This window comes from Acinonyx jubatus, chromosome E4 (assembly GCF_027475565.1).
Source record: "Acinonyx jubatus isolate Ajub_Pintada_27869175 chromosome E4, VMU_Ajub_asm_v1.0, whole genome shotgun sequence".
Classification (NCBI taxonomy): domain Eukaryota; kingdom Metazoa; phylum Chordata; class Mammalia; order Carnivora; family Felidae; genus Acinonyx; species Acinonyx jubatus.
In genome coordinates, this window is record NC_069395.1 from 29072792 (window position 1) to 29099926 (window position 27135).

At 56.2% G+C, this 27135-nt stretch overlaps 1 protein-coding gene and 1 long non-coding RNA gene across 7 annotated transcripts in view; one reads left to right on the forward strand and one right to left on the reverse strand.

Moving 5' to 3' along the window:
- The first annotated feature begins 4350 nt into the window (after positions 1-4350).
- Positions 4351-27135, forward strand: part of KIF21B (kinesin family member 21B) — a 49978-nt gene continuing 27193 nt past the window's right edge. For 3 of the 6 annotated variants that reach the window (XR_008292994.1, XM_053208917.1, XM_053208918.1), the window contains exons 1-13: positions 4352-4742; positions 18105-18327; positions 18658-18840; positions 21176-21325; positions 21409-21543; positions 21941-22108; positions 22448-22563; positions 23075-23270; positions 24397-24586; positions 25583-25646; positions 25753-25971; positions 26309-26390; positions 26842-26959. Coding sequence is in view for 2 of the 6 variants with exons in the window: in XM_053208917.1 (XP_053064892.1) it covers positions 4702-4742; positions 18105-18327; positions 18658-18840; positions 21176-21325; positions 21409-21543; positions 21941-22108; positions 22448-22563; positions 23075-23270; positions 24397-24586; positions 25583-25646; positions 25753-25971; positions 26309-26390; positions 26842-26959 (1885 nt within the window). In the remaining 4 variants the exon portion in view is untranslated. Of the gene's footprint in view, positions 4743-5815; positions 6101-18104; positions 18328-18657; positions 18841-21175; positions 21326-21408; positions 21544-21940; positions 22109-22447; positions 22564-23074; positions 23271-24396; positions 24587-25582; positions 25647-25752; positions 25972-26308; positions 26391-26841; positions 26960-27135 lie in introns of all 6 variants that reach the window. The other 3 variants (XR_008292992.1, XR_008292993.1, XR_008292995.1) reach the window with 2 other exon arrangements.
- Positions 12018-13402, reverse strand: LOC113603879 (uncharacterized). The gene is made up of 2 exons (XR_003425646.2): positions 13187-13402; positions 12018-12578 (listed from the first exon to the last, which is right to left on the reverse strand). It is a non-coding gene; the product is annotated as an uncharacterized LOC113603879 (long non-coding RNA).

Genomic DNA, 27135 nt, shown 5'->3' on the forward strand with positions numbered 1-27135 from the left:
ATAACCCCCAGTGAGGCTGAGACCAGGAGTGTTTGTGCACAGAAGGGATCCAGCATACCCCAGGCCCCTTCCTGCCTCTGTGAACACTCACCCTGCCCACCCCCCCCCACCCTGGTCCCCACCACTGAGTGGCCAGCAGAGGCCTCCGAATAACTCTGCGAATTGGTTTCCTCCCACCTCCCACATCAACGAGGAGCACTTGGGCCCCACAAACCTCCTCACCTTGTCCACACCTCATTCACACTCACCACAGACACTCCCTATCCTGCAGATTTCTTTATGACAGATGTGCCCTTCTGTCCAGTTAGAGGGCAGAGGCCCATCGCAGAAGGGACAGAGAATCCACGGGAAATGTGAAGGAAATTACTATTTTGTGCTGAGCATTATACTGGGGGCTTGGCCCAAGTTACTGCCTTTAACCTCATCCTGGTCCTGCGATGAGGGGAATGTGATTATCCTCTTTCGGAGGTGAGGGAATGGACGCCTGAGGTAGTTCCATAACTTGCCCAGGGTTACGTAGCTAGCGCGTGGCAGGGTGGGAATCTCAACCCAGATCTCTGACTTGGAACACCACACTTCAGCTTCCACCTGTCTCTTGTTATCTGGTATAGTCTTCACTTTCATCCAAGCCAGAAACTCACACAGGGCCCAGTCTTGGATGTTTAGCTTCTGGGTCCTTCCATGCTGCTGCAGAAACCGCCCTGCTCTGGACCCATGAGGACCACACTGTTGGTCCCTGCTCACTAGTTTACTGTTCAGCTGTCGACAAGTCTCTTTACCCGTCTGGGCTTCCGTGTCTTCACCTGAAAATGAAACTGTAAAACTCGATGATCTGAGCGTTCTTTTCAACTCCACAAAGGTTCTGTGACATTGAGAATTTCCCACACCCGCTCTTCCTGCTTTTGGCCCTGATAGGAAACATGGCAGAGCAGAAAGTGGATGAAGAGCCATGTCTGAGGTGATATGGAGTATTCATTAAATTGTCATTAACATTTGAAACCAAAAACAGTTGGGGTTTTTTTTTTTTTTGGTTTTTTTTTAGGACTGATGGGGTGTTTATAATCCACGGCAGTTCTCCCTCCCTTCTATTTATAACAAATTCTGGTTTCCTCTGAGGCTAAGTCGTCTCCTTCTGTAACACAGGAAGTCAGGCTGAGCCCGCGCCTGATCTAAGACCTCTGAATCTGCACTCAAGTAGATCCTTTCAGGGGCTCTGAGCTCTTGTTGGCAGGCAGAGCTGGGCTCCATATCCAGGTGGACATGGGAGGGCATGGCTGGCAGGACGGGCTAATGCCCATTGTCCCATGGAACCAAGCCCAGCTGCTGGGCTGGGGCTGACAGTTAGGCCTGGAGGTCCAGAACTCTATACTTTCCACCCCCGGAACTTTTAGGACAGTGCTCGGATCATTTCTTCAAATGCCAATGCCTAGTGCTAACCCTAAAGAAGATAAGAGGGAACAGGTCTCAGGTTCAGACCACCTCTAGAGACATTTCTGGAGCTGAAGGGTATCTCTTAGGTATATTGATTTGTTACCGTAGGGTTGCTATTGAAAGCTAGGCCGTGCCTGAGAGATCTGGGCCAGATGGCTTCCTCAAGTTGCTGCTGGAGTATTTTAACTACAGGAGTGGGAGCTTCCTGCCTCAGAGAGGGTCCTCCACAGCTCCCCCACGTTCCCGTCTGCCCAGACGCCCACGGCTCCTGTCAAGAGAAATGATGGAGGCCCCTAGACGCCTGACGGGGAAAGGCCTCAGCTTAGGACAAGAGCTGGGGCTCAAACTCCAGTCCAATTAGCGGAATTAAGGACCAAACAGGAGGTAGTGTATATGTGTTTGCCCATTTCTGTCAGGCTGAGAGGAAAGGGGTGGGGGTTGGGAGGGCTAGGCATATAGGCAGCTCCTTGAGAAACTTCAGGGTTAGGGAAGGAAAGAGCAGCTGGGAGGAGGGAGAAGGGGTGGGAAAGGGTGGGGGTGGGAACAAGCCAGAGAGAGGAAGCAGAGTCTGTGCTGAAGGCACACAGAGACTGAAGAGGGCAGGGATTGTCCTCGGCCTCCTCTGACCCATCTAACCTAAATCTCCCCACATCTCTTCCTGCCCCTTGGATCTCCCTCTGACCTCTGTGCCCGGTTTCCCTGCTCACCTCTGGGCAGCAGTGCCCAGGAGTCAAGAGTCTGGACATCTAATGGCCCTGGTGGTCCAGGAGGGAGCTGCTGAGGTGGCTGGCACAGCTGATGTGGGGCCCTGACCTCTAGGAAGCCAGAGTTTCCAGCGCATGTGCCTCCCTGCTCCTCCTGGCTTGACATCCTTTGGCCTGGAGGGAAGGGGAGGGTGCTTGCAGCGGCTCTGGCGCCATTTCCCAGCAGTAAAGCTGTGAGTCAGAAGGGTCACCTAATCTCGGAAGTCAGAGGGGACCTCCTGGAGGCAGGAAACCAGAGATGAGCCCCAGAGAAGTCCAGGGTCTAGTGGGCGGGAGAGCAGCTTTGCAAAATGCAGCATTATCATCCAGGAGGGCTAAATCTCCAGCAAAAGCCTGGGTCAGGCCGGCTTCCTTCCCTCTGGGCACTTGCTTGGAGGTGATCTGGAGAGTTTGGAACAAGATGCATAAGTTCAAATCCTGGCTCCATTGCTTATATGCTGGGTGAGACTCATTCTCCCCCAACTGCAAAACTGAAAGAGAATAATAAAGCCCAGCTCACAAGGTTATGAGATTCAAATGAGAATATGCATAAAAATACCCGGTTCTCATGGATGGTCCATAATTGTTAGCCACCTCCCCATCTCTTATTTTGGTTGGAAGATGGGGAGAGAATGTCCAGGATCTGACTCAACACTCTGCAGGCCTACTGCTCGGGAAGGGGTGACCTACTGGCCCAGAGAGAGCTTCCTCTAGGTTCAAATGCTAATAAAAGGTGCAGGATCCCACCAGCATCCCCTCCCTCTCCTCCTCCACCGTTGGGCCACTGCTGGTGGTGCCCTGTTTTGAAGCAGGTTGGGGGGAGGGGTGTTGATTTGCCCTTGAAATTTGCCCTTGAAATTATCATTGTTTGGGTTTGACTCATTAAAACCAGAGTGATCTGGACTACTGGATGGAGCAGTTATCTGTGGGGGTGAGTGGGGGAGGGAAGGGAGAGAGGATGGTATCAACAGATACATCCTCAGACCCTAACCCACACCCTTGCCAAAATCTCTGGCATAGTTTCATCATCATTGGAGGGTGATGCAAGAGGCTTGGCGTCTGACTCCCCTTCCCCCCTTCCCCCAGAGAGTATCATCCACATCTGGAGCTGCAGCTGGGTCCTCCTCTTGGGCTCTTTCCAGGGGAGGGAGCTGGTTGAAGTGTGGGAAGGGAGGGCAGCTGGGGAGGGCCCTGGGAATGGCCCCCATGTTGGGAGTTGGGGGGCAGGGAGAGGGAGTCTGGGCTCAATGGGAGGGTAGGTAGAGTGGAAAGAGAATTGTGACTTCTCAGGGCATTGCTCTTCTCCATCTCTGCCCTAGGTTTAAAGGCTCCGGGGCTCCCCTTGTCCTTTATATCCATGTAAAGGCAGATGCACTGCTCTGTCTCCTTCCGCACCCACCTCTCCCCTCCAGCCTCTACCCAGGTGCCTGGAGTTGAGTGCCCCCTTTGTTGCCTTCTCTCCCAGTGCAGCCCAGGCCTCCCACGCCGACCCTCTGCCCCCACGGCCACAAAAGAGTGTGAGGCGAGCTCAGCGGGTCATCTGTGGGTCACAAAGGTCAGTGGAACCACTTCGGTCTAGCAGAGGGAGGGGCCCATCTGGGCGAGGAGCCTAGCCAGGAATCAACCAAAAGATGAACTTTAAAATGCTGCAGGATGGAGGTGAAGGGAATTTTGTTAGTCACCAGCAAGAATCTCGTTCAGTAAAGGTTGACACATTCACTGTCATAAATCAGAAGGGAAGCTTTCCTGGTGCTTTCAAAATATAAACCGCTAATCGCTGTGGGATGCTTTGAAGTGAAGCACTCTGCTCCGGAGACCTGGGTTCTTACCCCTTGCTTAGCCACCAAATCTGAGTGACCTTGGTAGTTCCCCTCTTTGCGTTCCAGTTTCCTCATTTATGAAACCGGGGTCCCATCTAGGCTGAGATTCTGCCACTCGGGCGGCTGGGGGGGCAGAGGCTCCGGCGTGGTCAGCTTCTGGGCCCTCCTCCTCCCCAGCCCTCCAATCCCGCCCGCCCCCCAGCGAGCGGGTGGACGCGAGCCAAGAGGTCCCTTTAAAGGCTCAAGTCCCGCCCCTGCCGTTGCCCGGGCCTTGGATTGGTGAATGAGGGGCGGGGCGGGGCCCAGTGCGGGCCCGGCGGGGCTCGGGGGCGGGTCCTGGGCCGGGCCGGCCCCCGCCCCCTTTGTTCGCTCTGCGGCGGGAGGTGGCTGCGAGGGTGGGAGGTGTGTGCGCGCGTGTGCCGCGCCGTGGGGAGCGGCGGGTCGCGCCGCGGGCTGTCAGCTAGCTGCGCGCCGTCGCCCGATGGCGCGAGGAGGCGCGCAGGCCCAGCCCCGTGGGGCCACCCCTGGCCGCGGGTGAGCCCCTCTGCTTGCCGCCTGCGAGCATGTCACCTCCAGCCGCCGCGGCAGACTCCGCCAGCCGTGCCCGCGCCCCCGCCTCCCTCAGCCGCAGCCGCAGCCGCTGCCTGGGGCATTGGCCCCCAGACCCCCGCCCCTGATCCACGCCCAGACCCTAGAGCCAGAGGACCATGGCCGGCCAGGGGGACTGCTGCGTCAAGGTGGCCGTCAGGTAGGGACCGGCGGCGGGGTGGGGGGGTGGGGGGGAGGGGGCGTGCGCGGAGGGGCTCGGGCTTTGTCTCGCGTGGGCGCCACTGGATTCGGAGCCCGCACTGCCGGAGGAGGGGTCGGCCTGAGCCGGGCTGGAGGGCGCGGGGAGCTGGACAGGCTGCCGCAGGGGATCGGCGGCCCGCGGGAGGCTGGAAGGTGGCTTTGTTTGGGTGGTAATTTCGGGCCCCTCTTGGGAGCCCTTAATGATCAGAAAATCGAATAAACAAGGAAATCCGGTATTTCACACCCAGCCCTGGCCCAGGCCGGAGCGTCTGTGTGTTTCCTCTTCGCCTCCCCTTGGGGCTGCTGTCTCATACTGGGATACTGGAGGGGGGAAATTTCCCTTCATCCACCCTAGTAGGCTACTTCTGTGCCCTTGGTCCAGCTGAGAAGGCAGCACACCCGGCCCCGGGAACCGGCTTGCAGACAAAGATCGATTGAGTGCAGGAACGAATGGAAGGGCTGGGATGGTGCCTTGGCCTTCCGTGGGGGGTCAGGGGCTTTTGGACAAAACGTGCTGGCCCTGTCCCCAAGAGCTGATGGGGCTAGGAGAAGAAAGAGGTGTATCTGAGGTTCTACCTCTGAGAGGGCAGGAGGGTGAGACAATGATACCCCATCTTCAGGCACTCAGATAAAATGGAGGTAGGGTGGTGCATGGACTTAATCTGGGACTTGACGAGACATCCTGACAGAACTGAGGTGTGGAGAAGACATGGCTGGGGGGGGGGAGGGAGCTTCTGTTGGGAGGGGTACACAGAGGTGCAAGGCAGGGAATACTGCAAAGTTGAGCCATCTGTGTCCTTTGTGTTGGGTGGAGATGCTTTGCACCAACACCACCTCTCCCTGTTTTTGTTTTACGTCTTTCTCTTTGAGAGGGGGTCTGTTGGTGGGAGAGTGCCAATCTGGGACTGGTCACCAAGGCAGAGATGATGGAGAAATACACCCATCTCTGCCCCAGCTCTGTGTGATGGGGGTGGGGGTATGGAGGCTAAGTCTCCAAGGTGGGTCTCTGAGACCGATCTCTAGATTCCCTAGGTTGTAGGTGACCCAGATTCCAAGAGCCCATGGAAGTCACTCTAGACAGGGCCAGAGAGGACTATGGAAAAGCTTCCCCCTCCTTCCCCCCCGGGAAGATGCCCCCCAGGCAATCCGGCCAGTCCTCCGCAGCCCAGAGAGGAGGAGTGGACTGCTGATCTCGGCTCTGGGCTCAAGGAAGGGAGATTGAGGTGCCTCCCACCCGTGCATCAGGCAGCCTCAGCATCACTTGAACACAGCCTTGCTGGCCCTGAGCAGCCCCAGAGACAAAGAGGAGCCCTGCAGGTGCCTGGTGGGCTGGCCGGGGCGGGGCCTGGCTGCTGCTGGGGCTGACATTGCAGCAGCAGGATCCTGTGGAGGTCGAGGGAGGGAGGGAGGAAGGTGGGGGGGGGGGGAGTGAGAAATGTAAATATGACATCTGCAGCAGACCGGGAGAGTCCGACTACATCATAAAAGGGAAATGAAGCCCTGACCCCACTCACTGTGAACCAGGGCTGGGAAGGAAGGGACATAGGGTGCTCGCTCCTCCCATGGGGGCTTTCCTTTAGACTTCATCTTATAGGAGAGGGCCAAACAAAGCCCCCTGTACCGCCACCACCATCAGCCTCCCTGGGCCAGACTGAGGAATGGTGAAGTGTGTGATTGGCACTTTGTGCAGTGGAGAGAGGAAGAGCTGGGGTTGCCTTCTTAGCACAGCCAATGGAAGGTTTCTGAGACCCTTTCCAGAGAAGGGAGTGTGCCTGCCCACTGCACCCAGTTCTTTATTTAGGGTGATGGACATCATCTCTGCTTCCCACTCAGATTGCTCTAGTAGTGTCCAGAGGCCCCCACTCCTTGCCTCGAGTTGCTGATCTCAGATGGAGGGGTGGGGAGATTTGAACATCAGAAGAGCCAGGCTAATTTAGGGGGCTCAGTCCACTTCTCCCCTCCCACTCCAGTGTGAGCGCCCAGCCTGGCACACGCCAGACCTCAATGGGCAGCCGGCCGTGGAAGGCAGACAATGCCTGGACAGAACCCAGTTTCTAATCAGAGAGCTGAGGGGAGGACCAGATTAGGGCTCCGGCCGGGACAGGGAGCAGATGGTAACCACTGAGGAGCTGTAGGGGAGAGTCCCCCACACTTTTGGATCCCCGTCAAGCTCCCATCCCCACCTCTAGAAGCCACTTGTCCCACCTAAAGGACTGGGTGGTGGGCTGGAGTAGAGTATTGGAGGAGGGCATGCTGCGAAAGGCCAAGGCTTTGGAACTGCTGAGGGCCCAGCCTGGTGCTGTGTTCTGCTGTCTTTCTGACTTCCTGGAAGTCCTTTCTTGTATCTAACCAAAGTGCTTTCTGAGTCCCCATGAGAATATTATGGTGAGCCCTGGGTCCAACTCTTGGGACAGGGATGCCAAGAATGAGACAGACTTGGTTTGGTGTGTGTGTGTGTGTGTGTGTGCGCGCGCACACACACATGAATGTGCGCACGTGTGTGCACACACGTGCGTGGGCAAGGGGGGAGGTTCTGGCGGGGCCTTTTAGACTAGGTGAGAAGTGCCAGGCCCAGGGCTCTTGGCCCTATAATCTCCTTGGCAAGAGGATCAAAGCTGGCTGTCTGCAGATCTCTGCAGGGCAGGCCAGGGCTGGGGAAGGGCTATAGGTAGAAACTTTCAGGACCTGGGGCTGTGAGATAAGGGCAGAAGGTCTAGGTGTGAGCAGACCCTATAAGCCCTACCCCAGGCCTCCCCAGAGTCTGGCCCATCTGTGTGCCCCTGAACCCAGGCTAGTTGCCTTTGCACCAAGGGATTCCCAGGCCAGCCCCTCCAGCCTGCCCTGTGATCCTTTTATCCATTAATCCCCTGTAGACAAGGACTCAGCTTCCTGGGCCTCTCTCTACCTGGGGATGGGTGGGGGTTGGGAGGATGGATGTTTGGGAGAGGTGAGGCTGAGCTGTGCCCTGCCCCAGGCTGCAACCCAGACCTGACTAATGTGGGGAGAAGGGGAAGGGGTGGCTGTTAAGAAATGCAAGTTGACAAAGTTGAAATTGGGGAAGGAAGCCAAGTCACATGGTACGTTTAAGACCCTTTCAAGCCCCACCATGAGGGGAGCCCTCAGTGCCCCTGTTATCTTTTCCTGGCTTCCTTTAGCTTCCTTCCTTTAGTGACTGGGGAGAGGAGGTGACTCTATGGGTCCTACATCCATCCATGGAAACTACAGCGTTGAGCAGGGGCTGGAGGCAGATGGGGGAGGGGGGCACAAGCCAGGGACCCAGGGAATAGTGTTAGATTGCACCTCTGTCCTCTCTCATTTGGGTTCTCTACCTGTCGTTATTCCTGTAGCTTCAGGCTGCCCTGAAATCTTGGTCAATGTCTGTATAAATGTTGAATCACAAGAATTGATGGCTTGGGACAAAGAGACCGGAGAAGACCGAAAAGACTATGTGAGGGTGCCTTCAGAGTCCCCCTTCTCCACTCTGACAGCCCAAGGCTGTTCAGTGCCAATCAATGCCAGCTGTGTCCCATGCTGCCCAGGTTATAGATCTGGGGAACCCAGGCTCAGACAGGACCTCCTCTGCATGGAGACCTGAGAATCTTAGTGGTGGCCTCCTGCTGCAGAAATAGGGCTTATGTCATCACAAGGAAGTAGAGTGTAGTAACCACAGGCCCCGGAAACCGACCCCCTCCACCACCCAGCCAGCCTGCCTGACTACCTTGAAGCTGATTGGATCTCAGCTTTTGAAAACCTCAGAGCAAAGATGGGGTGGGGCAGGGGCTAAGGAAGTGGCAGAGGTGACATGAGCCTGGCACCCTTACCCTTCCAGTTCTGGGGGCAAAAGGCAGGACTGGGGCCAGTGCAGTTCACCCATTGGCTGGGTCATGGGGCTTTTTTTCTGTTTGTCCTTCTGGGCTTCGGTTTCACCCACTGTAGAACAGGAACAATTTGTTCATTTGTGAAGAGCAGTGGTTTGGATGAAGCAGAAGGCATATAGCCCATAAAGGGTGGACTCCTGAGGAATTATTTATGTGAATAAAATGTTTTGAAAATAAGTTTTAACTTAAAGCATACTTATGAGGTGTCTGGTTTGAGCTACAGAGAGTGTTAGGTACAATGAAGAGTTCGCCTCGAACCTCCTCCCCCTCCCTCTCTCTCCCTCCCTCCCCTTCCTTCCTTCCTTCCTTCCTTCCTTCCTTCCTTCCTTCCTCCCTCCCTCCCCTTCCTTCCTTCCTTCCTTCCTTCCTTCCTTCCTTCCTTCCTTCCTTCCTTCCTCCCTCCCTCCCCTTCCTTCCTTCCTTCCTTCCTTCCTTCCTTCCTCCCTCCCTCCCTCCCTCCCTCCCTCCCTCCCTCCCTCTCCTCCCTCCTTCCTTCCACTTATTTATAGCAGAAAGCATGCCAAGGTGGAAAGGAGACTGAACTGGAAGGTGGCTAAGCAGTACCTCTTGAACACATGCCCTGTGCCAGGCAGTGTGCCTACATTGTCCCACTCTCCCCACCTGGAGCCCCACCAGCTGACTGATGTTTTTCTCATCTTATAGATGAGCGAACGCTCATAGCCAGTGAATGGAGGAGTCTGGATCTGAACCCAGGGCACCTTCACTTCCAAGCACATGCTCCTTAGACTGCTCTAAGCTGCCTCCCAACACAGCTCTAATTAGCTCTTTGCCTCAATTTCTTCATACGCCATTCCGCGCTGATTGCCATAACCACAATGCGAGAAAAGCACCTAGGAAGGCATTTGGTACTATGCAGATGTCCACCAAGGGGACATGGTCTGGATTTCCCTTTCTGGGGTTGCTTAGCCTGGGGCTGCCTGTCCCCTCCATGTCCTAGCTGTTTACTCCCTCCATGTCCATGCTGTTGGTGTGTTTGGGGAGCTTCTCCCTTCCTGCTGGGTATGCGTCCATCCGTTCTCTCTTTCCTTAGATCCCTGCAGCGGTCCCTAGAATTTGTTTTCCTGCCTGAGTTCCATCTTGACACTCTCTAGGAAAGGAAGTTCTGGGGGCAGCCACATTGCCTCTTGCTACCCCTATACACCCCCACACCAGTCACAGGGCAGAACCTCAGGTATCTTGGGTCTCTTCTCTCATTTTGCCTTCTAGACATACGGCCTGTTGAGGAAAGCCAGAGGGACACTGAGAGGCTGCTAGGCTGGGTAGGAGAGGATGCTTCCGTGCCCTGGGAGGGGAGCCAGGCTGGGACTGGTGGACATTGGTCCCAGAGAATTACCGCTCCATCCCTATGGGCGTGGGGGCTGTGGAGCTCTGTGGGAGGGGCTGTGAAGCCCCCACGGCAGGTGACAGCACGGCTGGTAGCCGTGTTCTGACCTCTGGAATACTTCTTTCACCTCTGGCTGTTCTGGGCTGTGGAAGGGAGGCAGTGCCATGGTCCCCTGTCCCCAAATATCTGAGTTCCTATCCCTCTACCTTGCTGGGTAGAAGCCCACCATCGGAGCAGTGGTGGAGGCCACCTGTCCTTTCTCTAGGCTGGCTGGTCCTGCCTGAAACTGGAGTTAAGGTGCACTGAGGAGGGCCTGGCAGCAGGGACTGAGGGCTGAGGACCGAGGACCAGGGACAACATGCTGGGGGAGAGGCTCACTGTGCTCCATAGCCAGCTGCTTGGAGGAGGCCAGCCGCCTGTCACTCCGCATTCCTCAGCAGGGGAGGGTCCCCAGGGCCCAGTTCACACTGAGCTGTCCTCCATGTGATGCACATGCCATCACAGCTCTGGGCACTCCCCACTCAGCCCCACTCTGCAGAGTCTCCTGTCTCCTGGGAGGTCATGGGAAACCCCTGCCAGATGCCCTGAGAAGGGAGTGGACAGGGAGAGCCATGCTGGAGCGCAGAAGAGCAGATGTTCCCTGCGCTGCGCTCACCCCTCTTCCCGGGCCCCTGCAGGGGGTGGGGGCAGACCTGGCCCCTGGCAGGAAGCCCTGGCCACTGCTCACAGCCCAGCCTGTTCATCTTTCCAGCTCAGGACAGGGCCCGGCCCCCTCCCTCAGCTTCTCCTGGCATCTCCGCTCCCCAGCCTCTGACACCTCACCCCGCTTCTGCTGGGGCACGGCTGAGATCGTGATGCCCTGGGGGCCACGAACAAGACTCCCCAGGTTCCCTCCCCTGTCAGACTGCCTGCCCCTGGTTGTTACTCAGAAGCCAGTGGCCAGGACTTGGATGAACTAAAAGAGAAAGGTCAAGGACATGTGAGGAAGGAGTGGAGGCTGAACCCCAGGTGCCCTGAATTGACACCCCAAGGCTTCCTATAGGTTTTCTTGGAGTGTCGGCACCCTCTCCCTGTGCACTTGGGAACATATTTGGGGGCAGAGGTCAAGCACAGAGGGTTGACAGGCCCATTTCACCAGATCTGCTAGGGCCTCATAAACCCATGCTTTCAGACCCCACAGTACAAAGCCTTCTTGTTTAGGGGTTCCGTGTCTTCTCCCTGAGGGCAGTCTCAGGCAGTGCTGGGGGAGGGTCTGAGAGGCCAGGAGAAGGTCCAGTGACAGGGCGACGAGACCCTCTGGCAGTCGCAGGGCTCTGGTGGCCCCCCACTCGGTATCCCTGCAGCTACAAGAGCCAGCACTCTAAATTGGGTCTCACCACCCTATTTTGGAGAGGAGTGGCCTCTAGGGGAAGACGCCTTCTCCGGGCTAAGTCAGCTAAAAGCCCCCGGGTGTCTGGGAGCCAGACTCCCCTGAGAGAGCAGGATTTTGCTTCCAGCCGCCTTCCCCAGAGCTGGCAGGCTGCCACGGGGAGGAGGGGGAGAGGATGCTCATTAGAGTGGGGGTGTAGACGCCCTGTTTCTGCTGCAGAGGGGAGCTGCCTTCCTCTGGCAGGGAAGCAGCCTCCTGGGCTCTTGTCTCCGTGCTTCTCCATGCTCTAGGCTTCGGCTTTCTTAACTACAAAACGGGGAAAAATGCTTTCCCAACAGACTGCTCGTGGTGCTGCTGGCAGCTGTTGGTAGGATCAGTCCGGAGATTCTCGGAGGGGATCATTTTTCTCCAGTCCGACCTCTCTCCTGCCCTGGTGCCGGGTTGCTCAGTAGATGCAGTGGGATTGGGCAGAGTCAGCTTTGGTTTGAATTTCATTTCCACCCTTATGAATTGTGTGACTTTGGGCTTGTGAAATTTCACCTTCTGAGCCTCAGTAAAATGGGGGGGGAATGGCCCTTGCTTCACAGGGTGGTCCTAACACATTACATGTGTTCATGTATGTAAATGAGCTTGACACATAGGTTCTCAAAAAATGTCAGGGTTTGTTTGTCCTTATCAGACACGGCACGGAAGAAGCCACAGTGATACCAGTGACTATGATTTCGGAGCAAAAAGATTCCACAGACTCCCAGGCTCCCCTTTCCAGGGCTTAACAATCTTTGCAGGCAGGAAGTTCTTTTTGCTAGCTTATCTAAATCCCTCCTGCTGTAGCTGAGGTCCCCTTTGATCTGGCTCTGTCACTGCTGAAGAAGAGCTGGTCCCCGGCAGGTCACAGCATGGCTAAGTGACTCGGTGTGCCAGGCAGACTAGGAGTCCCAGTGCTCTTCTCTGTGCTCCCTGCCCCCCACCCACACTTGCACACAACAGCTCAGTTCCAGTTTACCCGTGCTGCCCTGTGGTTGGAGCCAGGCAGACCGCTTGGGGCTGGGCAGAAGGGAGGTCGTGGCATCTGCCCAATCTCAGGCTTGAGGGCAGCACACCTAGAGACCAGGCAATGAACTTCCTCATTCTGCATTTCTCCCTGGGCTGTTCCACTAGCCTCTGGGGGCTGCTTTTCAGGATTCCAGAACGCCATTAAGGGTCCTATAGAAGATAAAAGCAGATAGGCTTATTCCCCCTGGGGTCTCTTCCAGAGGGACTACTTACGCTGGTTATGTCGGCCATCTGAGGGGTGATTCCAGTCCAAGACCCTGGTTCTTCTCCAAGCGTTTGAGGCAGAGCCTGGCGGGAGGGTGTCTCCCAGCCTGGAAGTCCCCAGAGTGCAAATTACTCACAAGCATAGCTGCTAACATACTAGTACTCTCCAGCTCTCCTCCTGGACTGAATCTTTGGGGCTGATGGCTAGTAAAGGTAGTCTTCCTAGAAGAGCTTGTTCTTTATCAGCTATGTGACCTTGAGCCCAGTTAATTTCCTCTGAAGTCTCATTTGTAAATTAGGGGCATTAGAATGAAGAATGATCTAATGTGCAAAAGCATTGTGGGTACAGTGTCCAGCAAAGAGGCAGTCTTGCCCCATAGAATGGTGGTTGTTACTAACTGGAGGAGTTGAGTAAGCCGCGATGTAAAGGGGTTCCAGGTGCCAGCAAAGAAAGGCGTCAGGAATCACAGACCATACACCACAATTGCAAGAATTTTCTAGCACTCTGGAACAGTTAGTTCTTGATTAGTTATTTTAATATCACAGGCTGTTACCTCTCGGTGACGAGACTCTTCAAATAGAAAGCACCCTTAAGAGCTCCGGGGACTGAGCTCCTAACTGGGGGGCAATTCAAGTTAAGAGCCCAGGGAAGGGCCCTAGCCAGCTGATGGGGTGGGACTAATTTCACCTGAGATGCGGAGCCAACCCTTAGGAGCCCAAGTCACTGGGCGGAGCCCCTGGGGGTAACTGGCTGGCTCTGTGTGATGTCACTGAGGAAGGGGCGGGGGGGGGGGGGTGGGGGGGGGGTGGGCGAGGGGAGCTAGCCTCATCCTCCCCCTCCTAAGCCGCGGGGCAGGGTGTGGGGGCTCAGGGCAAGCTACCCTTCGTCGAGGGAGCTTTTCTCCTTGGTTTTCTCCTTGGCAGTCTCTCAGCATCCCCCCCCCCCCCCCCCCCCCCCCCCCCCCGTCTCCTCTCTGTCCTCCCCTTCCGCCCCGTCCTCCTGGCTTCCCAAAGAGCTGAGGAACCGCTGACCTCAGCTCTTCCCGCAGCGCCGGGCTCGGGTTCGCGGCCTTTGTCCCGCCGCCGCCGTGGGCACCGACGGGTGGGGGGCCGACCCCGAGCCGCCTGCGCGTCCCTCGGCCGGTGCACATCTCTCCGGCGGTGGGGGAAGGATATTAAAATACCCTCCCACATCACACCAGTCCCTGCTCAATTGTGAGCAGAGGAAGCCCAGCGGCCACGCGCCCGTGCCAGATCCTGCCTCTGAAAAGCCCTGGGCCCTCTCTCTTCGCTCTCGCGCCCGCTCCCACCGCCGCTCGGTCTGCGGGTTGCCAAGCGGCGAATAGACCCGGCTCTGTTCCGGGAGGTTCCGGGAGCCTTTCTGCGCGGGGCTGTCCGGCCCGCCCCCTTCCCTCCCTGCCCGGACCTTGAGAAGCGATGGAGCGAGGCTTTGTAGGGGTAGGGCCTGGGGTGAGGGGCTCCCTGGGTGCGCTTCTAGTGGTCCCCGGACAGAAATGACATTGGATGTGTGGTCCACAAACGCAGGGCTGGCCCCGCGGGCCATTGTCTGCCGATTGGAGTTTCTCAAAGATTGCATTAAATTATAGTTTATCTTGATTACTGAGTTTTTTCATACCCCCTTAACTTTTGCACTTGTGGCGAATACCTCACTCCCCTCATCCTAGTCCTGGATCTGGTCCACAGCTCCTGGAGTCTGTAGTTTACTTGGAAGACCCTAGAAATTGGTTTCCATCCCCGATCCCCCCTCCCATGCCCGCCAGGAGGAACAAGGCTGTGCCAGACTCCTATCCCTTCCACCCTGCAGTAACTAGAAAGCCTCGGGCAGGGCAGGGTGGAGTTGGCTAAGGGCAGCCCATAGAAGTGACCTCACCCAGGGTGGGGCCAGGAGGGGAGGCTGCTGGAGGGGAAGGTGATGGAGTTCCTAGAAAGTTAAAACTGGGAAGAGATCTTCTAGGTGACACAGGAGGAAGCAGGGGCTCACGAATAAGAAGAGAGTGGGGGCCGAGCCTTGTCAAGGACCTCGGACTCTATCTCCCAGCCCTCTGGTCTCCTACCTGTGGGATGTAGGTTTGAATGCTACACTGGGTGGTGAGGAGTGAACTCCCAGACAGCTGAGACACAATGTCTGCCCCTGCTGGATTGCAAGCCCTGAAGGCAGGGCCAGCCTGGTGCCTGGCCAGGGTCATGCATGAGCAGACAGATGTAGCAGGATTCCTTCCAGAGTGCCTCCCTGTCTCTAATGGTGGTGCTGTGGGAGGAAGCTTATCTATTGATTTGGGGATTGAGAGTTTCCCCGGGCAGGAGGTAGCTGGAGAAGCAGAACAGACTGCAGGCTTCATAGTCAAGCAGAGCAGGAATTGGTACCCAACTTCACTGTATTTACTCTGTGTGTGACCTAACCACTTCAAGCCTCAACTTTCCTCTCTGGAAAATGGGCATTGAAATCCTTAGTTCATTGCATCACTCAAGTGAGCTAGTCTGTGGCGGGTGCCTGGCCCAGCTAGCATATATAAAATCTTAATTCTCTTTTGCTTCCACCTCTAGCTACCCATTCAAGTCCCATTCCTAGGACCAACACTGTCTCCCTTTTCCGGGTCAGTTGCTTTGGGAGTTAGTGACTCTTTCTGAGCCCATGTCCTCTGTCCCCCAGCTTGTACCCTTTTCTCTGAGTAACATTGCTCACCATCTGCACCCTGCAAAGCACCCTGGTGCCTACAGGGAGCCACCCTGGGGCTGGCTGGTGTCGACCTCAGAGGACCCCCACATCAAGATGTGCTGGGCCTCACATCCCAGGATAAAGACCCCAAGGGGAATGCCTAACTGACTCCACAATTCCTGGACCCCAAATTCTGGAACGCCTCTTCGACATCCTCTTTCCCAGACTGCTCTTCTGTTAGCTCTCTTGTTCTTGGCAGGTGGGCTCCCCAGTGTTCTGGGGAGTGGTCGTTGAAGGAGAAACTGCCCCTCCCCCCCACACTGATGGGCCCTGACAGGCAGGGCTGCTGCTCCCCCTCCCCTGCTCTCACTGTCTCCAGGGATCCTGATTCGATTTCCTCCAATCATCAGCAGTGCCATCTGCCTGGAGTAATTAAATGGTATTTGAATTGGATCCAGAAATCCTATCACAAGCAGCCCACATGGTAGGGAGGGTGTCTTCCGGAGTTAGTGCTCGCCAGCAATGCTAGAAACTCCTCGGAGCCTTCCCAGGCCAGCCCCTGGGCTCACCGGGGAACATCTGGACGCCCTGGGCAGTAAGTGTTTGGCCCTGGGTCCCATGGGCCCAGAGGCAGAGCCAGGTCTGAGGGCCAGAGTCCCAGGTACCTACCTGGTGCCTTGTGAGCAGTGGCACTCCCCTCCTCTGGAGGTGCTATCTGTCTCCCTGTGTATCTGAGCCACTCTTCCCCCACCCCGGCCCGCTGAGCCCTGCCCTTACTGACACCGCAGCACAGAAGTGTTGAAGAGGCCGAGCACACCCATGGTTCGAACCCCCACTCTGCTCCTCGCTGTCTGTGACTAGCCGGGCATCATGTCGTTTCCTCCTCTACAAATGGGGATGGCGGTATTCACCTCAGATGTTCTCTTGAGGATCAAGAGGTAGTAAATGTCCATATGCTTAGACACCCCCTGGCATAGAGTGAGTGTGAATGCGTGTGTCAAGTGCCACCCTTAGTGGTCAAGGTAGAATCGCTGGGCCAGTCCTCCTCCTGGTGTGGGTCAAGTGCTAGTCTGCACGTCTAGACAGGATGAGCGAGTATCAGCTGCTCCCTTCTCAGTCAGAAAACAGTTCAGTGGGGAGACTGGGAAGCTGAGTTCTAATTTCGACTTGACCTGGAACAGCTGGATAGGGGGGACGAAGGTGGTAACCTCCCGTTGCCGGCAGCCTCGGCGAGGGGAGAGCCGCTGGCCTATGAGAACCTGTTGACGCCTAAGGGAAAACACTTCTGAAGAAAACCCAGGCCACCATCTGTGGTGTGGACTGGGCCTGGTGTAGCTAACTTCCCCAAACCCTCCTCCAGGGAGCTGCCCTGCCTCCTCCCAGTGCCCTTTGACCCTCTAGCAGCAAAGTGCAGGCAACAGGCTGACGGGAGCATCTCCCCTGGCCTGCAGCTCTGAGTGGGCCTTGGGGGCCGGGGCAGCCCTAGAAGGGACAGGATGGCGACTTGGTGGCCCTGGCTCTGTGGCTAGGCGCCCCTGCCTGGGCCCTGGATGCATGCTGGCCTGGCCCGCTCATTCTTTTCTTCTCTTGGTAAATGTTGGCTTTGGAAAAGGGAGCCTGACAAGCAGCTCATTGTAAGCGCCTGGCTGATAGGGCTGGCTTGTGTGAGCCCATGAGCGACAGCGCCTAACCCACCCCCCTTTTACTTTAGGCATTTGGGAAGTGCTTTTCTGCCAGTCCCTACAGCGCATGCTCACTGACTCACACTTGGTTGCCATGGGGACCTTGCCATGGCAATGGCTGCTTGGAAGAGGGAGAAGAGGTGGCTGGATGGAGATAGCCCTATCTGTGGCTGGCTCCCACCCAGCCCTGGTGCCACTTTTCCTCATTATAAGGGATCCCAGCAGGATCTGGGATTGGGATCCAGGCCTGTGGCAGGGCCTAGTATCCCTTCTAGAGGTCTCTGCCCTTCTCAGCGGACTTTGACTTTTGACTTGGCCTGCTCTGTCAGGGCTGTGTTTGGCCTGTCCCCCTTGGCTCCTGGAGAGGAACCAGAGCTGGTGCCTAAGAATGTTCTGCCAGGCTCTGGCATCTGAGAGGGGGCTCTGCAGCTGGGGGACTGTTGCAGCCCCTACAGGCCTTAGCAGAGGCTCAGGTTTGCTCTTTAATTCAGTCCTGAGGGGAGCAGCCAGGCCTGTCCCTCCGGTCCCCAGCCAGGTGCTGAGCCTTACCTCCCCAGCAGGGGGCAAGCTGTCTTCTCTTCCTGATCTGCGGGACACTAATTCTAGGGCTCTCCGCTCAATCAGGAGTGTGTGCTTTAATGTCGGACGTGGGTTTTGTTCTGTCATATCCCACTGGACAACCTTAGGCAAGTCACTTCAAGTCCCTCGGCCTCAGTTTTCACATCTGTAAAATCAAGCAGATACACACCTCACAGATTTATAGTGAAGAAGACATAAACTCATTTAGGTAAAATACTTTTAACACAGATCCAATATATACAGTGCTCAATAAGTATTAGCTACTGCTCAATAAATGTTTGGGTGATATTTTTATTGATATTGATATTATATTTGATATAATATTGATATTATTATTACTATTGTGGTATTATTACAAAAGTTGCCTCCATCCCTGGGGAGGCTCCTAAGCTTCCTTCCTTCTCCTCCAGTTTGTGGGGGCTGTGGGGGGGTCTGGGGGAAGGGGAGGCTTGGCAGGCAGGTGAGGGGGAGCGGGGGGCCACAGCACTCCCCTGCCAGCTGGGTCCGACCTGGGGCTCTCCCCGTCCCCGGCAGGATTCGGCCCCAGCTGTCAAAGGAGAAGATTGAGGGCTGTCACATCTGCACTTCTGTCACCCCGGGGGAGCCCCAGGTCCTTCTGGGGAAGGACAAGGCCTTCACCTATGACTTTGTCTTCGACCTGGACACCTGGCAGGAACAGATCTATTCGACCTGTGTGAGCAAGCTCATCGAGGGCTGTTTCGAGGGCTACAATGCCACAGTGCTGGCCTATGGGCAGGTAAGCCGCCTCCACTCCCACCAAGGGCCACTCTGACCCCCATCACCCCACCCGGTGGAAGAGAGAGCCCTGCCCCCTCAGAGCAGTGGCAGTGGAGCCATGGTTTTGTCTGTTGTCTGAGGATGCTGCAGCCTGGCTAGCTATGGGAGGGAGGCTGTCAGAGGAGACTTCCACAGGGTGTGGCTGAGGGAGGAGGGAGGGGCCAGGAGGGACAGGTGACCCAGGCTGGGAGTTGAATGGTAAGGAATTCTGCCCGGCCTGGGGTCCAGGGCTTGCTGATGTCCCCCAGAGGGTGCTGTCTAACACCTCCTTCCATCTTTGCGGGTGCAGACAGGGGCCGGGAAGACGTACACTATGGGCACTGGCTTCGACACGGCAACATCGGAGGAGGAGCAAGGCATCATTCCGAGGGCCATCGCACACCTCTTTGGGGGCATTGCTGAGCGGAAACGGCGGGCACAGGAGCAGGGTGTGGCTGGGCCTGAGTTCAAAGTCAGCGCTCAGTTCCTGGAGGTACTGTGGCCTCGTAGGGTTGGCAGGAGGGAGACTTGGGACAGCAAGACCATGGAAGCTGGGCTTACCCCCAGGACAGTGGAATGAGCCTAGGAAGCTGTGGCAGCACCTATAGCTGATAAATATCCTGCTGCTGGAAACATCCAAGCAAGAGCTAGAAGACCACTTGGTAGGACACTCTTAAGTGGTTTCCTGTGTCAGAAGGGGCTTCAGTCAGGGCATCTGGGTGGCTCAGTCAGTTAAGCGTCCGACTTCAGCTCAGGTCATGATGTCACAGTTTGTGGGTTCGAGCCCTGCGTTGGGCTCTGTGCTGACAGCTCAGAGCCTAGAGTCTGCTTCGGTTTCTGTGTCTCCCCTCTCTCTGCCCCTATCCTCTCTCTCTCGCTCTCTCTCTCTCTCTCTCTCTCTCAAAAATAAATGAACACAAAAAAAAAAGAAGAAGGGGGTTGAGTCAAAGAGAACCTTTAAGGTCTCTTCAAACCCTGACGGATTCTCAGCTCTGACACTTACTAGCTGTGTAACCTGGGGCACATCATGTCACCACTGCACAATGGTGGCTATAATGTCTATTTCCTTACGAGTTTTGTAAGGATGACACGGAAGCATATGCCTGGCACATAGTGAGAACTCCTCGGCTCTACCAGGTTGCTCCCCAGTCTCAGAGCACCTGCCCTATCCCTTTCTGCCTGAGGTCCTTCCTGACCCTCTGAGTCTTGTCTGACCCCAGGCCAGGAAGGTCCAACAGAAGGAGCTTTTCTTTGCAATAGTTCCTGCCTCTCTCTGGGAGAATGTCAGTGTGTCAGGGCCAGGATTTTGGCATCTGGGGGTTTTGGGGATGGAGGGAGGGATCTTCGGCCTATTAAGGGGCCTCTCAGAAGGGTCTCTAAGGAAGCAGGTAGACCTGGGTACTGCTCATAGGTGCCTGACTTGACCAGGCACCTCCTTTAGGACACTTGAACCAGGTGCCTTCAGTTCTCAGCATCTGAAACTCCAACCCATAGATCCCCACCAACCCCTGGCACTGGGGCATTTGCTGGGTATGGAGCTGCCCTGGGCTCTGACTGTACCCAGGTTGTCCTCTGAGGGAGGGATGTGGCTCCAGCCCTCTGTAGGTCTTCCATGGCCCACCCTGCCCACCGCACCACTGCTTCTCCCTCCTGGGCACTCAGAGCGACTGCTTTCCCCTTAGAGGACCCTGTATTTTAGATGTGAGAGTTTTTCTTTGTCCTTCTGGACTTTTTGCTTCTGATAAATTGACTGCCTGTGTGTGTGTGTGTGTGTGTGTGTGTGTCCTACGGCTGTGTATCTCTATAAGCTTTTCCATCTCTTTATTTTCTTCTTTCCTCTATCCTATTGCCATGGGAATCCCCAAAGAGTAGGGCAGTTCCTAGAAAACTCATGCCAAAGGAGGAACCACAAGGGGTTAAATGATGGTGCGCCTGTCTCAACAGACAGACAGACACCATGGCACCCACCTCTGCACCAGTCCCTTCCGTTTCCCCTTCCCCTTCCTGTGGAGTATTTCTGTTTCTTTAAGGCATCAAAGCCTCGGATGTCAGAGGGCTGCCGTCTGCCCCTCCCCCACAGGATTCTGTTGGCCGCTGACCAAGCTGCCCTGTCCCTTTTCCCATCCCCCAGCCCCCACCCCCAGCCCCGCCCCGCCTGGAGAATATGCCAACCCTTCAGCAGGTGAAGCTTTCCCTGCAGGGATTCCAAGCACAGGAATCTCCAAGATTGAGAGCATGTAAAATAAGGTGACTGCTCCTGGCCAGGTCACCTCTCCCAGTGGTCTCTGCAGGCCCTCCCCAGGATGCCAGGCCCCAAGGGCATGCTCTCCATGCCCACATTCCTTCCCTATTGGGAGGTAGTTGTCATCTCAACCCCCGGGGACCATCAGTCTCTACTGAGCTCTGCCTTTCCCTCCCTCATCTGAAACCACGTCCCTACCCCTTTCCTAGCCTAGTAACAACATAATAGGATCTGCCCAAATCTCGGTCATATCTTCCTCATTTACATCTAGGACGTTGAGTCCCCTTGTCCCCTTTAGGTCATTAGTCCCTTGCCAAGACTGAAAGCTGCTGAATGCTGGTTGCTTGGGCAGTGGAAACAAAACCTTAATATAGTTCTTCCCAGGACCCAGCTGCCCCCCTCATACCTGTTCAGGAGAAAGATCATGGAATCTAGAACCTAGAGGGAACCAGTGTTGACAGGTTACCTCCCAGAGCCTCAGTTTCTATATCTGCAAAATGGAGCTGATTTACAAACATGGGAAAGCCCCTTGGGGCTCCACACTATGTGCCACGTGAACCCAGCAGCTGTTTCTGCCCCTGCCCAGCTCTACAACGAGGAGATCCTTGACCTGTTTGATAGCACCCGTGACCCTGACGCCCGCCACCGCAGGTCCAACATCAAGATCCACGAGGACGGGAACGGTGGCATCTACACCACGGGCGTCACTTCCCGCCTCATCACCTCCCAGGAGGAGGTGAGTGTTCACTAAAGGTCCGGGACAGGCAGGGGCCGACTGCATAGCTGGTCTGCTGTCCTCACGTATGCCTCCCTCCCCAGCTGATCCAGTGCCTGAAGCAGGGGGCCCTGTCCCGCACCACGGCCAGCACCCAGATGAACGTGCAGAGCTCCCGCTCACACGCCATCTTCACCATCCACGTGTGCCAGATGCGAGTGTGCAGCCAGCCCGACCCAGTAAGGAGCCCGCAGAGGCCCAGGAGCTGGCGCATTATGGGGCTTCTCAGGAGGGCAAAATGAGGAAGGAGCTGTGGATCTGAAACTAGCAAATCTGGGTTTGCCTCTGCCACTTGTTGATTTTTCTTTTTCGTTTTCCTTAAGCCTCAGTTACCCACCTGTACAATGGGGTAACCATGCCTCTATGGTTTTGAGGATTGCATGAGAATCGGGCATGTGCAATTACTGTGCACATTGCCAGATGCTCTGCCTGTGCAAGGGGAGAGGTGCCTGCAGCCTCCCTGGCTCTCGGCCCCACAGCGCCCCAGGCAGCAGTACTGAAGGACAAGGGCTGAGAGCAGAGGAGCAGCAAGGTGGGGCGAGGGCCAGGTGACTTAGACGCCAACTTCTGCTGCAGGTGAATGAGGCTGTGACTGGGCTTCCTGAGGGCACGGCTCCCACAAGTGAGTATGAGACGCTCACTGCTAAGTTTCACTTTGTGGACCTGGCCGGCTCAGAGCGGCTGAAGCGGACGGGGGCCACTGGCGAGCGGGCCAAGGAGGGCATCTCCATCAACTGCGGCCTGGTAGGCACACGCGGCGGGTCACCAGCCCCAGCAGCTGGCACAGCTCAGTCTCAGCCCCTCTCCAGACCCTATGGCCCCTGGCTGCCCTGTCCTCCTTGGGCCTCTTGTTGGTTGCTGCCCAGAGCACCCATATGTCACTACTGTGAGGCCCTTGGTCCTTCACCCTCACTCTTGCCCCGGTTCCTGATTTCACTGAATGATCACATCTGCCTAGAAACCCTCTGAGGGAGCTTGAGGGCTGCTGGGTCATCGAGGCAGGTACAGATGGCTCGGGGCTGTCTTGTCCCGACTCCCTCTCTCCCTGAGTGCCTCCCAAGTGCCAGGGTCTGTCTCCCGCAGCTGGCCTTGGGCAACGTGATCAGCGCGTTGGGGGACCAGAGCAAGAAGGTGGTACACGTGCCCTACAGGGACTCCAAGCTCACCCGGCTCCTCCAGGACTCGCTGGGAGGCAACAGGTACCCTACAGCCAACATCCAGGGAAGGGGCAGGGTAGGCAGGAACCTCCTGGAGAATATCGATGTGAGGGTTTGTTTCATGAGGACCTTGTGGATGAGGAGGCCTTCCCACTGCAGGCTGCGGGCTTGGGAGACAGGAGCCTCAAGATGCCGTATGACCTCTAGCCAACATGGTCAGACTCAGCTTCTTTGTGCAACCGGGAGAGATAGTCTCAAAGTGACAGAGCCCAAATGGGGTAATGGATGGGAACTACTAGGCAGACACAGAGCTGTGACTGGCGGTGATATATCACAACCTGCCAGCCGCCTTCACTGTGGGTTACCACCGTTGGAAGGAAGCCCTTGGCCAGGTGGTCCGGAGCCCCACATCCCAGGTTCTGCCCTGGTGAATGCCCAGGGCCTTAGGGCCTTAGGGCAGTAGGGGAATGGGTTGGGAGCTGCGCCCTGAGGCGATGCTTCTGGGGGCCTGGCTGTGCCCCTCGAACCTCACTCTCCTACTGCACCCTCCCAGCCAGACCATCATGATTGCCTGTGTGAGCCCCTCAGACCGGGACTTCATGGAGACGCTCAACACGCTCAAGTATGCCAATCGGGCCCGCAACATCAAGAACAAGGTGGTGGTGAACCAGGACAAGACGAGCCAGCAGATCAGCGCTCTGCGGGCCGAGATCGCGCGCCTACAGATGGAGCTAATGGAGTACAAGGCGGTGAGCACACTCCTGGGCGTGGCGGGCCCTTGTTCTTCAGCGTCCCTCGCACCCCGCCACCACCTCCCCACCATGTCCCCACCACGTCCTGAGTATCGGCTCTGTGCATAGGGGTTTCCCTGGGTGAAGTGAGCACGGTCAGAGCCCCCAGGGTTTTAGCATACTAAGAGAAAGGAGGGAACTCAGCTTCTGTTGCATAGCTCTTAAGCACAGGATGGACGCCCTGCTGGGTGTTTTCATGTCCGCTGAATAGGCTACGTTGGACCAGATGAGACTCCTAGACTTTGGTACAGAAGAAGAATTGATGGGGACCGCATGAGTAGTCCAGTGTGCCTGGGGGCAGGGCAGGGGAGAGAGCTGGCCCTACTCGCTCAGGTGGCCAGTCAGGGAAGGCCGCATGGAGACGGGGGCCTTTTATATGGATTTTGAAAAGTGAATGAGATATCATCAAAAGCAAGTGGACCAGGCGTTCTAGGATGCAAACGAGCCATGTGCAAAGGAACAGAGATGGAAAAAATGGGTGCTTCTTGGGGAAGTGCCTAATTCCACATGACTGAGGCAAAATCAGTGGCTGCCTAGTAGCCCGTGGCTTGCATCTGGTACACGAATGGGTTTTGGTTTGGCTTGCCCTTTGTTTTAAAAGAATACAGCTTTGTTGTCTGCCTTTCTGAAAATCAGGAAATTTCAGTTTTTCCTGAAAAAGTTGAACATCTAATAACAGAGCACTAAGTTGGTTGGGGTAGCATATTGCTGCTCCCTTTTAGACTGAGTCTGTGACTCTGTTAGCTCCAGTCCCCACACTCTCTGTTGTCTTGTACCCAGACTAATTTACTCATATATGCCAACTGCCTGGGCCCTTTGAGGTTTTGGCCCTTGGGTTAGCACTTATGGTGGTATGAAGGTAGGTGCTGGAAAGGTAAGTCAAGGTAAGAATAGGGGAGGCTTGGAATGGCTGGCTATAGAATTTGGACTTTCTGGTTGTCAAGGAGAGTATTGGGAGACAGGAGCTATGTTTTAGAAAACGTGAGGCAGGGGGAGACCACCAGCACTGTCATGTGCATCATCAACCCCTCCCCGCACTACGTGCTCTGGCACCTGACCACCCCCTGCCTGCCCCTCCTCCCAGGGCAAGAGGGTGATCGGAGAGGACGGTGCCGAGGGCTACAGTGACCTGTTCCGGGAGAATGCCATGCTGCAGAAGGAGAATGGGGCGCTGCGTCTGCGGGTAAAGGCCATGCAGGAGGCCATCGATGCCATCAACAACCGCGTCACCCATCTCATGAGCCAGGAGGCCAATCTGCTCCTCGCCAAGGCCGGTAAGTTGGGGTGCACCAGGCCAGCTCGGACACCAACAGGCTGGGGCTCCTTCTCCCCATACCCACCCCAGGACATTAGGGAGGCTGGGCTAGCTGACCAATCCACACACAGATCGATGCATTTAAGCATTTTTTTTCCAATTGATTTTATTTATTTTTTTATCTATTACTTTAAAAAAATTGTTTAATGTCTATTTATTTTTGAGAGAGAGACAGAGCATGAGCAGAGAGAGAGGGAGACATAGATTCCGGAGCAGGCTCCAGGCTCTGAGCTGTCAGCACAGATCCCAATGCGGGGCTCAAACCCACGAACTGTGAGATCATGACCTGAGCCGAAGTCAGACGTTTAACCAACTGAGCCACCAAGGAGCCCCTCCAATTGATTTTAAACCTTTTTTTACGACACAAGTAATACATGAATACGTCTTCCTTGCTTAACATGCATGCATAAAGTAGAGGTTAAAATCCCTTCTCACTGAAGTCTCCATTCCGTGTCTTCTCTACTTCTTAGAGGTAGCTCTGGGCACATTTTCCCATATTTTCCCATACCTTTGCTCCAAGTGTGGCTATGTATTCATATGGACGTACACACATATGTGTGTGTGAATATATACTGCCTTTTTTCTGTATGTGAGATCGTATGTGTTGTCCTACGACTTCCCATTTTCACTTAGCCTTATGCTTTGGAGATCTTTTATTAAACATATAAATCTACTTCATTCTTTTAAGCTGTACAGTGTTCCATATGTGCCGATCATCGGCAGCAGTGCCTGCGGATGGCCCTCGGTTGTTTCCGATTTCGTGCTTTTACCAACAGTGCTTGTGTATATCTGTGCACACGTACGCATCTTTCTTTGATGTGGACTCCTTTTTGGGAAAGGTCCGTGTGTGCTGTCCTACTGGACGCACAGGTACAAGACCACCAGCTTTGAGCCGCAAGTCCTTACCCTTCCTTGTCTTCTTTATTGCCCTCTCCTTGCCCCCTTCCCCCTCCAGGTGATGGCAATGAGGCCATTGGTACTCTGATCCAGAACTACATCCGGGAGATTGAGGAGCTGCGGTGAGTAGGCCCCAGCATATCTGGGAACGGCAGAGGGCCTGGGCTGGACCACAGCCCGGGGCGATGTCAGCTTACCTGGCCCCGACCACTTACTCTCCCCATGCAGGACGAAGCTCCTGGAGAGCGAGGCCATGAATGAGTCCCTGCGCCGCAGCCTGTCTCGGGCCTCAGCTCGGAGCCCCTACTCACTGGGTGCATCTCCGGGGGCTCCCGCCTTCGGGGGCAGCCCGGCCAGCTCCATGGAGGATGCCTCTGAGGTGATCCGCAGGGCCAAGCAGGACCTGGAGCGGCTCAAGAAGAAGGAGGTCAGGCAGCGGAGAAAGAGGTGAGTGGGGAGCCCCCACGTCCCGGCGGGCTCTGCAGGAGCCCTGCCACCTGCCTGTGTTTAGCGGGGAGCTGCCCCAGGGCTACTTGGGAAGTCTCTGAGCACTTTTGCTCAGGCTTTTGGGCAGAAGCCACTCTCCTTTCTCTAATGCTGCACCTTCCCCCGGGGAGAGGGAGGGTGGAGATTACGCAGGGTTAATTCTAGATTGGGGGCAGAGAAGAGTAGCCACATTCTCTGCAGAACAGGAACCCAGCCCCATCCTCCTGCCCTATCCTACCCCTACCACCCCCTACCACACGCTCAAAGCTAACCTGGCCCACCCTTCACTCCTGGGCAGTCCAGAGAAGGAGGCCTTCAAAAAGAGGGCAAAACTCCAACAGGAAAACAGTGAGGAGACCGACGAGAATGAAGCTGAGGAGGTGAGGGACCGTCCCTGTCCCCTCCCCTCTACGTGCTCACTCCTGCATCCATACTGAGCAGAGGGGTCCCCATGGCTACCTTGGCAGGATGGGAGAGGGGCTTAGGTCTGCCCCCAGTTGAGTTGATCCCGGAGCTTCCTTGTATGGCTAACTGGTTGCCCTGGCATTCTCCATCCCTCAGTCCCCCACCTCATTCCAAACGGGTGAGGCCGGGTGGGGAGGCTGTCCCCGGGGGGCTCTGCTCAGGCTGCTGGGGGAGTCGGGTGGTACTCTTTCAGGACTAGGGGTCGGCACAAGGGGCCCTGAGCCTGGTCTGCCCCGTTCCCCACCGTCTTGACACGCCTGGGGCATTGTCCAGACTCCCTCTGCTTCTGGACTCCCCTCCCCGAGGCCAGGCCCAGCCTGAGTGAGGAGGGTCCGCGGGCCTCCCCTAATGGTGCTTGGTGCCCAGGAGGAGGAAGAGCGAGACGAGAGTGGCTGTGAGGAGGAGGAGGGGCGTGAGGATGAAGACGAGGACTCGGGCAGTGAGGAGAGCCTGGTGGACTCGGACTCAGACCCTGACGAGAAGGGTGCGTGTGCCTGGGCTGGGGCAGGGGGAAGCGACACGTGGAGTAGTAGGTGCGCGGGGTGGGCTGCCCATCAGCCCTGGGCCCAGAGAAACTGCGCGGACCTTCCAGACTCAAGTCTCTGAGCCAGATGCCCCGAGGAGGGTGGGGGGGTGGCGGGGAGGGGAGGTCAGGCCCCT